The following is a 12,192-nucleotide window of genomic DNA, read 5'->3' on the forward strand; positions in this document are numbered from 1 at the left end:
CTGCCGGTCCCGGCGGCGCGCCCTGCGACACAGTAGTATCAATACCTAGTATAGGCTTACAATATTATTATGGTATTGTCCAGGTGTACTGCCGGTCCCGGCGGCGCGCCCTGCGACACACGCTGCGCCACCTGCACGCGGACGCGCAGGCCGCGCCCTACTTCATCTTCGGGGACTTCAACTTCCGCACCGACACCGGCGGCGTCGTCAAGGTTCGTAAGTAACCCTACCCTCAACTGAACCATTTTTTCCTTTTACAAGTAATTGGACATAGTTATTATCGAGATTTTTGGTCAATAATTTCCGAATCTTCATTAAGTCTTTGACTGCTAAAAGAAAACTGTTGAAGGCAAATCCTCCGCTAACGTCGGTCACCGGCGACCACCACGGCGTTCAAAGTGTTAAAAATCAAATCAACAGCGTGTAACAAAAAACCCATATACATCAAGAAGCACTGAAGAATATAGGTTGAATAGAATCTCTACACAAAGTTTTAACTTAAAATATCCAACTCTATTAATACTCAAACAACCTAAAATCCATATTTCCTTGCAAGAAATTACGAAAGAGGTGTGTAAGAATCGTAGCAATTAACTTTACATTGTCTCTTTCTACCCCCATGAGAGACAGGCGTGAGGTTATATATGCATGTAAATTACAAAAGCTATTCACAACATATTCACCCCTATTCCACTAATAACAAGATTCATATTTCCTTACAGAAAGTAACAGAAGAACTATCAGGCTCTCGACTACAAAACGGTGGCAATGTAGACTCGTCTAAGCTTCAGTACAGATCTCCGACCGACGGCCGCGTAGTACTCACTATAGGGAAGAAGGAATTCTCTCATGTAGACCATCAGAAGATCTTCAGGGAACCCTGGGTAAGTGGTAGAGGAAATGTGTCTTTATGTCTTAGTGAGTAGAGGTTAATTTTGTTTGAGATAGCCTCATTTCTGCTAAAAGTCTATCTACTCGGTCATGATTGTACAAGTTACAACCTTATTTCAACGCGATTAGCAATCATAATTCCTCAACACAGTGAACTTTACGTCACGCGACATGCAATGACATCGTTTTATCGAAATAAAGTAAAATAAACTCTAAAGTCTTTGCGATAAGATTCAAAGTAACTTGATTAGTAATAAAATCATATTTGAAAGAGACCCGGAGAAGACACCTCTTATGTAGAGGAGGGCCATTATCTAGCAGTGGACTATAATTGGCTGTTGATATAAATAAAACTTCTCTAAAATTGCATTTTTAAATACTTTTTATAATAGGAGCCGACCAGTAGCGGGAGCGTGGTCCAAGCTACTTGTGGTTAGGGCTCCAGAGACCTCCTCACAATGCATGCTTGTGTACTCAACATTATTCTTATTATTTCCAGCTCTCCTCACAATGCGTATCTGTATACTCAACATTCTTCTTATTATCCCCAGCTGCAACGCTTCGACCGTGAGTTAGAAGCCCTCCGGCCTCACTTGTACGAGTTCCCCGTGAAGTTCCCCCCCTCCTACCCGTTCGAAGAGGACGTACATCTACCCACACATTATATGAAAACCAGGTACGTAGTTTATTAAAAATAACACCTTTTCAAGATTGAATTAAGGTGAGTGCTTTAACTATAACCGATAAGCACCTTTCGATGTCGATCTTACTTAATATCCACTTACTTGTACGGAACTCCGTCAACAACATGATACACTTCACTTCACCGACTTCAGTAAATTGAGGTTCTCAGTTATGTATTATTTTTCAGAGTTAGCAGAAGGTTTTAGGTAAATTATCCGACTTAAACTCCGACGAAAATGGAGGTTCGCTCTTCAAGTTCTGAAAGCGGTTTCCCTTTTTTATAAAAAAATATTACATGATGGGTAATATAATTTTATTTATAATTGACAATATTTGCGTCTATCAGATAGTTATATCCACAACACAATAATAATTATTATTATTTTCAACCCATTCATCGTTTCACGTCTTCATGAAGTTTAATGATAAAGTACAGTATTATTCCTGTGTTCTCAGATGCCCGGCGTGGTGTGACCGAGTGCTCCTGTCCCAGTCGGCGCGACTACTGGTCCAACACGACACTGCCAGGCCGGCGGACAACAGGCATATGCATGCTTCCAGGTACAATGGGGTTGTCATATCCAAGTAAGGATATCTTCTTCTATACTTAATAATATACCGGGTGTATTTTACAGCCCTCCACAAAAACGCAGGGTCGATTTAGCTCCTGATTCTTAATCATATCGTACCGAACCTACCTTTTTTATTTGCCGTTTTCTTTTTGTGGAAATTCCCTTATTTAAATGTAAAATTTAAAAGCCTCATTTGTGTAAATGAAACAGCTAAATTTAAAAATAAACAGTAATGGATGTTGAAATACACTAAACAAATGACGCTTGATGTTCAAGTAGATCAAGAGCTGAATCGACCCTGCGTTTTTGTGGAGGGCTGTCAAATACACCCGATATTATTATAAAACTGATTTTTACGATCATTAGCCTATTTCAGCCCCCAATCCCCATCCCCCAACATCAACAACCCCCTCTTAATCCCTATCCTCAATTCATAAACTTTTATACCCAATCCTTAAAAGGCTATCAAAGCACTTGTAACTCCTCTGGTATTGGGCTCTCTCCGCTCCTATGGGCGATGCTGATTACTTGCCTTGCTCAATAACTGAGCTATACAATAACAAACTTGTATGTTTGTCGCAGGAAGTCAGTGACGGACTCGACGGACAGTAGCGGGCGCGTGTCGTCGTCCGACAGTAGCCCGGCGCGGTCCGCCTCGCCCGCCACGCACACGCAGGTACTGCTCTATACTGATGGAATGTTAATAAAGTGTCTTTTAATGTACATTTTTGTGTCAATAATTGGCTAAAATTAATATTTGTAGTGTTAATGGTAGTACATTTCCTAGTAACATGTAGCTGTAGCTTTGGAGTCTATTTTAAGTGCGGTAAAACGGGGTGAATAGAATTCAAAGGGTGAATAGACACAAGATTGGGATGAATAGATGTTAGAATATTTTCCCAACATTTATTCACCCCTCGAATTCTATTCACCCCGTTTTACTGTAATTAAGTTGTACAATTTACTCATGTAACTATTTGATAACATTACTCGACTAGTTTCAAGTCAAGTTAGGAGTCCATAATCGTGAACAATGTGCGCCAGTCTCTTCTTAGTAGTGATTAAAGCTTCGTTGTTCGTACGTTTGTTTGTCTGTGTAACATCCTAGAAACTGTAACTTATTGATTTTTTATCTTAATTGTATTGTATATTCGTCGCAGGGCAGTCCCGGCAAGACGTTGGAGAAAAAGAGTAGCCTGGCCGAGCTGGACGGCCTGTCGGTCCCCGCGCCCTCGCTCAGCAGGAAGAGCATCGCAGACCCCACCAGTGTACAACAAGCTATCTCCGCCAGGTATGTGTCCATCTATTTAACTTACCAGTATATTATCAAGTTAAACAGTTTGTTTGTTTGACGAGGAACTCTAGCTTTTTTTAAGCCTCGTATCTTTGAAGGGGGTAGGGGGATCATCATCCATCATCCTCTTGATCATCCAATGGCTTCTCCCATCTTGGGTGAGGCTGAAGGGAGTGTCAGACTCTTACTGACTAAAAACCACCCCGTTCCTACTGCGTTGTTTCAAGCCCCGCTAGTTGCAAGTCGTATTTATAAGTAGGCAATACGCGACACACGACAGATTTTAGGCTATGTAACAATAATAATGTAAATAAAATTATTGTTAAAAACAAGCTTGCTGCAGTTTCCCATTTATGATCATGCAAACTAGACGTATGTATGTATGTATATACCAAATTTCGTTAGGTTAAAGATATCTGCCTGAAAATTCAGTTGCAAGACGTTATATACATACATTTATACATACTTTGCAAGAAGTTCTTTTTTCGATAAAATAGCCGTAAAATACATTGCGTAGTTTGAAAGATCTAAGCATACATAGGGACAGACAGAAAAGCGAGTTTGTTTTATACAGTATAGTGATTATATCTCCAGAATGGAAGAGAGTTCAGGTCGCCGTCGCTTGGTCCGCAACCAGTCGGAGGGGGAGCCGGCCCCCCGCGGCCGTGACCCCGCCCCCCGCCGCCGCCCCGTCTACGGCGTCATCGGGGACTCCACCTGCATGGGGGACCATAAGGTACTCTACCATAAATTATACTGAACACTGATTTTTAAACCTGAAACATTTGATGTTTATTTGTAGTGTCACGGACTTTATAAGATACAGTATGTATTTTCCTTCAGATGTACGAGTATACAGTTCATCTCATCGAATAAACTTGTTTACCTCCACAATATTTAATAAATTACAAGGAAATAATTTAATTTTCCTGCGTCACTTACTCATCCTATTGTGCTAGAAAGCTAGGTTGTTACAATATATTGCATAAGTCTAGCTTTCATACTATTTTATAACTAAAATTATTTCGTTCAATCTGTTGACATTTGGGAAGTCTTAATTAACGAAACAGTTTACAGACTGACTGTAAAGCAAACGTTCCTCCGTACATATAAAAGACGTCTATATAATCTGTATATTATCAGATTTATTGTTTTACTTTTAGCAACATCTACTAACGTAACGTATTTTTACCTTCCAGCCGATCTACCTCCGCGTAATGTTGCAGAGTGACCGAGGTAGGGTCTCATGTTGTGCCCCCCCGCTCTGCTCGCTGTGTACTAGCGCGGCCCTGCTCCCCTCTTCCCTGTCCCTGCTGTGTCCACGCCCACCCCTAGCCCCACTCCCCCCACTCGCCCCACTCCCACTACCGCGCCTGCCGACAGACCCAGATCTATACGCGAATAATAAACTTAAAATCCCCACTATATTTACTAGTCACCCAGCTAGTTTAACTGATGAGAAATTAAAGAGAACAAGAACTGGCTCCCTTAATGAGACTATGCTTAGAATACCACACGTAGAAATCACTAGTGCAGACTCCAGCCTCGATGGAGTCTACGTAAATGATATCGATAATACATTACTCAGTGTCCGTCGATGTATCGATCCCTACACGCCAGAAAGTATCGATTCCCACAGCCCTAACGTCGAAGCTTCCTCCGGTTCCGACGAAGTATCGATAGAAGTGACAGAAAAGTCGACTAATAACAATAATAAATCGACTAAAATGAGTAGGGATCGTAGTGTATCGCCTACTCAGTTAAAGAATCGATTAGATAAGTTGTTGAGTGATAAAGAGGAGGTTAAATCGATACCTGAGTTGCAAAGATTGCATAGTCGAGAGTCTTGTAAATCGGAGGCTAGTAAAAAAGGGGGGTTGTGTTGTTTAGCCCTGAAATGCTATGGGTTCTGTAGGCGGCGCGCGCGTAGAGTCAAATGTGACTGTAGCCTCGCCAAGTGTTGCTCCTGACCTAGTAGATAGTGATGTGACTTTGTTGTTTAATCGATTCACTTTTTATCGATTGTTTATCATCGATTTTTTTATTGAATATTAAGAGTAGAACTTTGAAGAGAACATTATTTAAATCGATGATAAATATTCGATTGACAATGCATTGTTGTTTGCATTTTTTTGTTTTTGATGTAATTATCGTTTGCACTGTTATTTTGACATTTTTGTAGTAATTTTAATTAGACAACCTTTAGAAAGGTTTTCCACCAAATATGGTAACATTTTTACCATGAGGGCGCATGGTAACATTTTAATACCGCATGCATTTTTTATATAACATATCAATGTCCAACTAGATCTTAAAACTATTAATTTTAAATACTATTCCAATTAATAATACTATGTTCAATTAATAAAATAATAATAATCTTAAGTTAGGTAACGTATGTGCTTATAACTAGTCGAAATTTCGCTTTTAATTATCGATATGTTTTTATCGATAAACCCCCATAAGTCACTAGTCTAATCTCGAGTACAGACACTCGCACGTAAAGCTACCCAAATCTCATTTTTTATGTGTGTGTAGGTAAATAACTATTCTAAAAGGCTAAGTTTCTTGAGATTTTCATGAAATTTTCAGTATAAATTCACAGTTGTAATTGCACGGAAATAGTTAGTTTTATAGCTCAATAATAAATTATATTCGACTCTTCAATATACTTATTTAACTATTGATTTGACGATATACGTCTTTTTTTTAATATTTCTAGTTAATTTTTGAAAAATGAAAATGCTCTAGACGCAAAAAATTTTTAACCTCAGAAGTTGCGATCTCCTACAAAATTCATAGAATAGTACTGTATTGTGCCCTAGCTCTATCTACATGAGAGTCATAACATATCTATTGAACACTATCTGTCTGGATAGCCGCTATGTATCAGATAACTTTGAATGAATTAAGAACGTATGTAATTTGTATTCACTATCTGTCACATAACTTAATCGGGCACTTATGTATATGAAGATGTTGGAACAGGCGCTTAGTATTTCTTTGAATACTTTCATACCGTACATCTCTTACATTTGAGAAATAAAACATAGATATGTTAAAAACATATTTAAAGTAATTCTAAAGATGAGGGTAATTTAACGTGCTCTGCGTCTGTGCATAGTGATGGACTTATTTTAAAAAGACAATATTCCTAATTATCGATAAAATTTTATTTATTTTCTCATTATAGGGGGTTATTGTATTCAATGCAAGAAGTGTATAAAAATAATAATAATAATTAAGATTTAATTCGAAATACTTATTAATAATTAATGTTACTCATATAATTTAATGAGATGATTATACCAAATGGTCTATGTAAAGTCTAGTCTATATGCTCAAGCGTATACATATATATACGTTTTTTGTATAATATACAATTTTGTTGACTTATTCTATGTCGAATTTTGGACTAAAACAGAAAGATAAAGGAATAACTTACTCAAATAGAATTCAGTAAAACTATGAAACTATAATTACGGAAAATATTTGCCATTATATTCGCTGATTTATCAAAAGTAACGAATATTGTAGGTTCTTGAAAGTATAATTGTGTTTAATAGACCACAGTACGACTGGCTGCTGTGCAACGTGGAGCGAGTTCGTTTCCCGCACGGAGCAACTCTTTGTGTGGTCCACAAATTGTTGTTTCTGGTCTGGCTGTCATATTTATGTGAACTTGTATGTTGTAATGCACCCACAACACAGGAGAAAATCCTAGTATAGGATATATATATAGATATTTTCGAGGGTATATATATATCACATGCCAATTCAACATTATAACATCAAAAACGTTTATATATTTGACCTAAAATCCTAAAACCCCTGATTCGACATTCCACCTTATAATGAAACATTTTTGACTTAGAATTCGTCAACAAAATTCGATCAATCGTTTAACTTAAGTATTATAAATATAAATTGGTATAATTACATTAACAGTCACTATTAGTTACCACTATATTTTGGTTTAAAGTCACTATTTTAATTTAAGACTGGCAACACTAATGCATTAAATTATTTTTTGCAGTGGCAAGACTTTACGATTTGTTTAAAATATTGAAAAAATAAAACAGTATGAATAAATATTTTTTTCATGTAACATTGTTTTGTAATGCATCCCATTAATTATAATATTCCTTGCGGCACAATTCCTAAATAAAACTTATTAAAAGGTTTAATATTTTGTTTAACATTATTTTTTTAAAGTGTGCATGGTTTTTAAAGCTTTCTTTAGAGTTTACTGAAATCGTAGTATCTTTGTCGTTCATTGATTCAAATCATCTACAAACCTTTGTTTTTATTATAACTTTCGTGAGACATACTAAATTAATTATTGTATTATATGGTCATCAAAATTAAGAGTGTGTACCAAATATCAGATCGATCTGTCATTAGGAAGGGAAGAAAATTCCAATCACATTTGATACAAAAAAAAACCAACCACAGCTATATAAAACCGTTTGCTAATAATACTAAGTAATACAGGTTATTTTTAAATTAGTTAATTAAAGTTATATTCTAAGAAACAACTTGATTTCCTCTGCAGCCTATGTAATTGCAATGCTAGGATACGCATGATATTCGCGGAATATTGGAAGGATATTCGCGGAATATCGGTAGGATATTCGCGGAATATCGGAAGGATATTCGCGGAATATCGGAAGGATATTCGCGGAATATCGGTAGGATATTCACGAGCCGGTTCTCAAGAGTAAATTGCTAGAATCACTAATAGACCTCCAATTCGCAAGCCATCAAACAGTTTCATAATAAAATACCGTATTTTAATATGTACTAGTTTTTCTTAAGTAAATAAATATCGGTAGTTGTTTTAATATTATTTTTTAATTTCCAGTAGTGTATTGCCGTAAGTGTGTGTGTATTAGATGTTGTTCGCTTTGCTTGTAAGTATTGATTTTGTATTTATTTTGCACCGTTTGTGGATGTTAGCCGTTGTATGCTAGTCTATAAATATTATTATTCCTTAGTACATATACTTATGGGGAGGCCTTTGTTCAGCAGTGGACGTCTCTCGGCTGATGATGATGAAGATGATGATGACATATACTTATGAAGTGTGCATGTAACTGTTCTAATTTAAACTTAAAGTATATGACTATAATGTTTATTTTACAATGACAATAATAAAGTTTAATTGAAAAATAATTGAATTCTATGTGTATGCACATGAAGTTCATTTTAATTAAAACTAAATATGAACAGTTACGTTCCTTCATAAGATAGACTTACTAAACTGAGAAAAATGCTTTACATTCCAATATCAACTCTAACACCTTCTAATAAAGTCACATTTTCGATTACAGGCAACTTCAGACAGGAGTTCCATTCTGAATCATCTCCGAAACATATTAAACCTGAAGACCCTGAGAATATGACAGATCCAGTTGCAGACTCGCCCAACTCACGGTACATACACTTCAGTGTTGACAGTCCTAGCAGTATTTTCAAAGAAACTGACATTTAAAAATATCTAGTCATACGAAAATCATCATAATAATAGTATTTTCCTATAAACGTATGGTCGAAAATTGCATATTAATCCTATGTACAGTGGATAGCCCAATTTGGTATGCAGGTAAAAAAATAAAGACAGTTTCAGTACAGTGATGGTAATCATTATTTATTTACTAACGCAACAAACTCTAAATCAAATACAGCCGACTTTCGCTAATTCGAAATACGAGGGACTCCTAAAATATTTCGAATTATTAATTATCAAATGGGAAATTTTTCGAAATATCACCTTGCCCCAGAATTTAGGTGCTTACCCCTGTACACTCTGAGATATTTCTGTCTCTTTCTTCCTGCAACTTTGATTTATAGAGAGTTTGGTTTCTCCCGCCTTGTTTCGCCGGCGAAAGAGTGTCATACTCTTACTGACTAAAAACCACCCCGTTCCTACTCCTGCTTCGAGCTGGAGCTCTGGTAACCCGTTAGGTTGTCCGCAGCTACCTGCATACCAAATTCTTTTACTGACTGTAGAAAAATATAGTACGTTTATCATCGCATCATATTATGGCATCGTGGTACCAATTTTCTTTGTAAGTTTCCCAATTCGAAGGGATATTTTGATGCTTATTAAGTATGTAAGTGAATTATTACAACACTTAAAACTCGAAGCCCTAACCATCTGACCAGGGTTGCGCACCTTTTAACGGTTGAAAGGAAAATCCTTAAATTATTAAAATATTTATAAACATCAGCAAACCACCGCTTTGTATTATAAAAATAAATAATCAAATAAAACTACTCCCTACAATTAAACATAAAATAAAATTGCCAATTACTTGTAATTAATTAAATATTATTGTTAATTATGTCTATTATAATATGTGTCATATTTGTATATTATATCTGGAAACTATATCCAGGAAGTAATTAACATTGTTTTCATGAGATAAATTATAAAATTATCTATTTATAAATAATATAATAATCTATGTAATCTCTTTGACAATCTAATATTGACATTCCAAAAACAATAATAATTTTGCTCGATATAATTTTTAAACCTAATTTGTGCTCTGACTTAAAATAATTATAATTAATTTGAGTAATTATTTCTTATATTGTATAATCAATCAGCAATTATAATTATAATTAAAAATACTCATCTAGTCGTTAGTGTTAATGTTTTAATAGATTTTTTCGCTTGAATTTCTCGTAAATTATAATAAAGGAAATAAATAATTATAATTATTAGAATTAAATTGTTAATGTAATGTTTGTGTCGATAGTATATGGGTTTTACCACAGGGTACTTTAGTTGCGAATTCGATTATTTTTTGGGGCATGTAAGTTATAAAAATATTTGTATAGATGTAATTTGGGAGCTCTATAACGAGAAAGCATAATTATATAAATAGTTATGAATGTAGTCTCCAGCTAGATTCAGAAGCTTAAATGGCAGCTGTTTCTGTAAGTCAGTCCATTTTTAACCGACTTAAACTTTGAAATTCACCTTTGGAACGCGGAAACGCAAATCCACGCGAGACACAATGTACTTTCTATTGTGTCTTATATGCAAGAGGTTAAATTATTACTTTAGGTAGCTATACTTATATATTTTGTTGAGAAATTAATGAATTAAAGGAACATAATATTATGTAAAAACTTTAATACTATTTTAGCTGTGCATAGCAGTCAATCTTGGATTTTGTAAAGAAAAGCTAAATGCAACCAAAGCTATTATGCAATGAATGTTATATAGAATTAGATAAGGTTGAATTTAAAACAAAAACTGCTACAGGCTCCCATATTTGTAAGCATAGTAAAAACTAGTAATAGAATGTGTTCGGTGTCTATATAATAATCGCCAATTAATAATTATTAATAAGTACTTAATAATAAACCCTCCAGAAATAATGATACGGTAATAATTATGCTCATCACTATTGTGATAATCTAAATAAATCATTCACCCATCATAATAGAATAAAATATATTCTTATCTTCTTCTTAAAACTTCTCTATTATCTTCTGGCAAATAAAAATATAACGCATTTCAAAAATTGTTGTATTGGTGTTAGAAAGAGTTAGGACTATAAAGAGTTATATCTGTCTCAGCTGAGATTATCTAAAACGGTTTAGTAGTTCCTGAGATAGTCTATACATAGATGACAAAGAAATTACTTATTGGAAAACGGAGTGAATAGAATTCAACGGATGAATAGATATAGAAGAGGGGTGAATAAATGTCCTTATATCTATTCATCTCTCGAATTATATTCATCCCATTTTATCGTTGCTGTACTTGTAGAGAAAATAATTGCTTAAAGTAATTATTACTGTATTTAGAGCTATTTCTCTCTCTCTCTTTCTCTTACGAAAGCTTTCTAAGCTTGTAGATTAAGCTATAGCTTACAACTTTTAGCTGTAGTTACAAAATCTCTTAAAAAATATTCTTATGAAAGAACGAGATGCAACTATTCACTATCCAAAGGGAGTAAAAGAGATAGTTATACGCTTATACATCAAACTTGCCAATATTTTGTACATTCTCATTCTCATTATTATAAGAAGGTCTAGGAATTATAGATTTTTCTTATTTACAACCTAAATACGTTGTACTAAAGTTGTTAATTCATTGTCATCAAAGTAATACTACCCTTTTCCACTCAAACGACATTATAATTTAACATGCAAAATACAGCTTCAATTGAAACTGAACTTAAAGTGAAATAGCAATAAAACTTGTTTTTGAAATAAAAATGTTTGATGCGGTACGAAGTTTGTCGTTGGTAGTTGGTCTAAAAGTTTGGGTCAAAATTACCCTGTAGGGTCAAAGAATCCCTTACTTGTTGGACATTGTGAAACAGTCCCATAAAACAAATAGTTTTTAAGTAAACTTCAAATCATATCATTGTAACATGTCGTGAGTTTCAAAAGTACCTGCCTTTAGTAAGAATAATAATTAAATTTACTAAAAATAATTAATTATTTTATCGCATATACATAATATTGTCATTAAAAGTACATTTATAAGTAAGCTAATGTATACATATTAAACTATAAAAAATATCATTAGTAATTTTAGGTAAAAAGCATATAATTTATTGTTCTACCTATATCAGTTTCGTTTCTGTATTATAAATAAATATTAATTATTGTTTACGTGTCTGTTATATGTAAAAAAATGTCACGTACTACGCACTTTTAAATACTATCGTATTGTCAGGTAAAATGTAATCCCTACATATTGTATATTACGTACCTGCCACC

At 34.6% G+C, this 12,192-nt stretch overlaps 1 protein-coding gene across 2 annotated transcripts in view; it reads left to right on the forward strand.

Annotated features, from left to right (window-relative positions):
• Positions 1-9,794, forward strand: part of LOC118270251 (inositol polyphosphate-5-phosphatase A) — a 33,030-nt gene extending 23,236 nt beyond the window's left edge. Inside the window, exons 5-13 of one of the 2 annotated variants that reach the window (XM_050697837.1) lie at positions 84-212; positions 723-884; positions 1,443-1,567; positions 2,032-2,136; positions 2,730-2,823; positions 3,308-3,438; positions 4,036-4,177; positions 4,641-4,677; positions 8,775-9,794. In XM_050697837.1, coding sequence (XP_050553794.1) covers positions 84-212; positions 723-884; positions 1,443-1,567; positions 2,032-2,136; positions 2,730-2,823; positions 3,308-3,438; positions 4,036-4,177; positions 4,641-4,677; positions 8,775-8,935 — 1,086 coding nt within the window. In that variant the 3' untranslated portion in view covers positions 8,936-9,794. Of the gene's footprint in view, positions 1-83; positions 213-722; positions 885-1,442; positions 1,568-2,031; positions 2,137-2,729; positions 2,824-3,307; positions 3,439-4,035; positions 4,178-4,640; positions 6,070-8,774 lie in introns of those variants that run through there. The other variant, XM_050697836.1, reaches the window with a different exon arrangement.
• Positions 9,795-12,192: the final 2,398 nt, after the last annotated feature.

The sequence above is a fragment of the Spodoptera frugiperda genome, chromosome 13, assembly GCF_023101765.2.
Source record: "Spodoptera frugiperda isolate SF20-4 chromosome 13, AGI-APGP_CSIRO_Sfru_2.0, whole genome shotgun sequence".
Lineage (NCBI taxonomy): Eukaryota > Metazoa > Arthropoda > Insecta > Lepidoptera > Noctuidae > Spodoptera > Spodoptera frugiperda.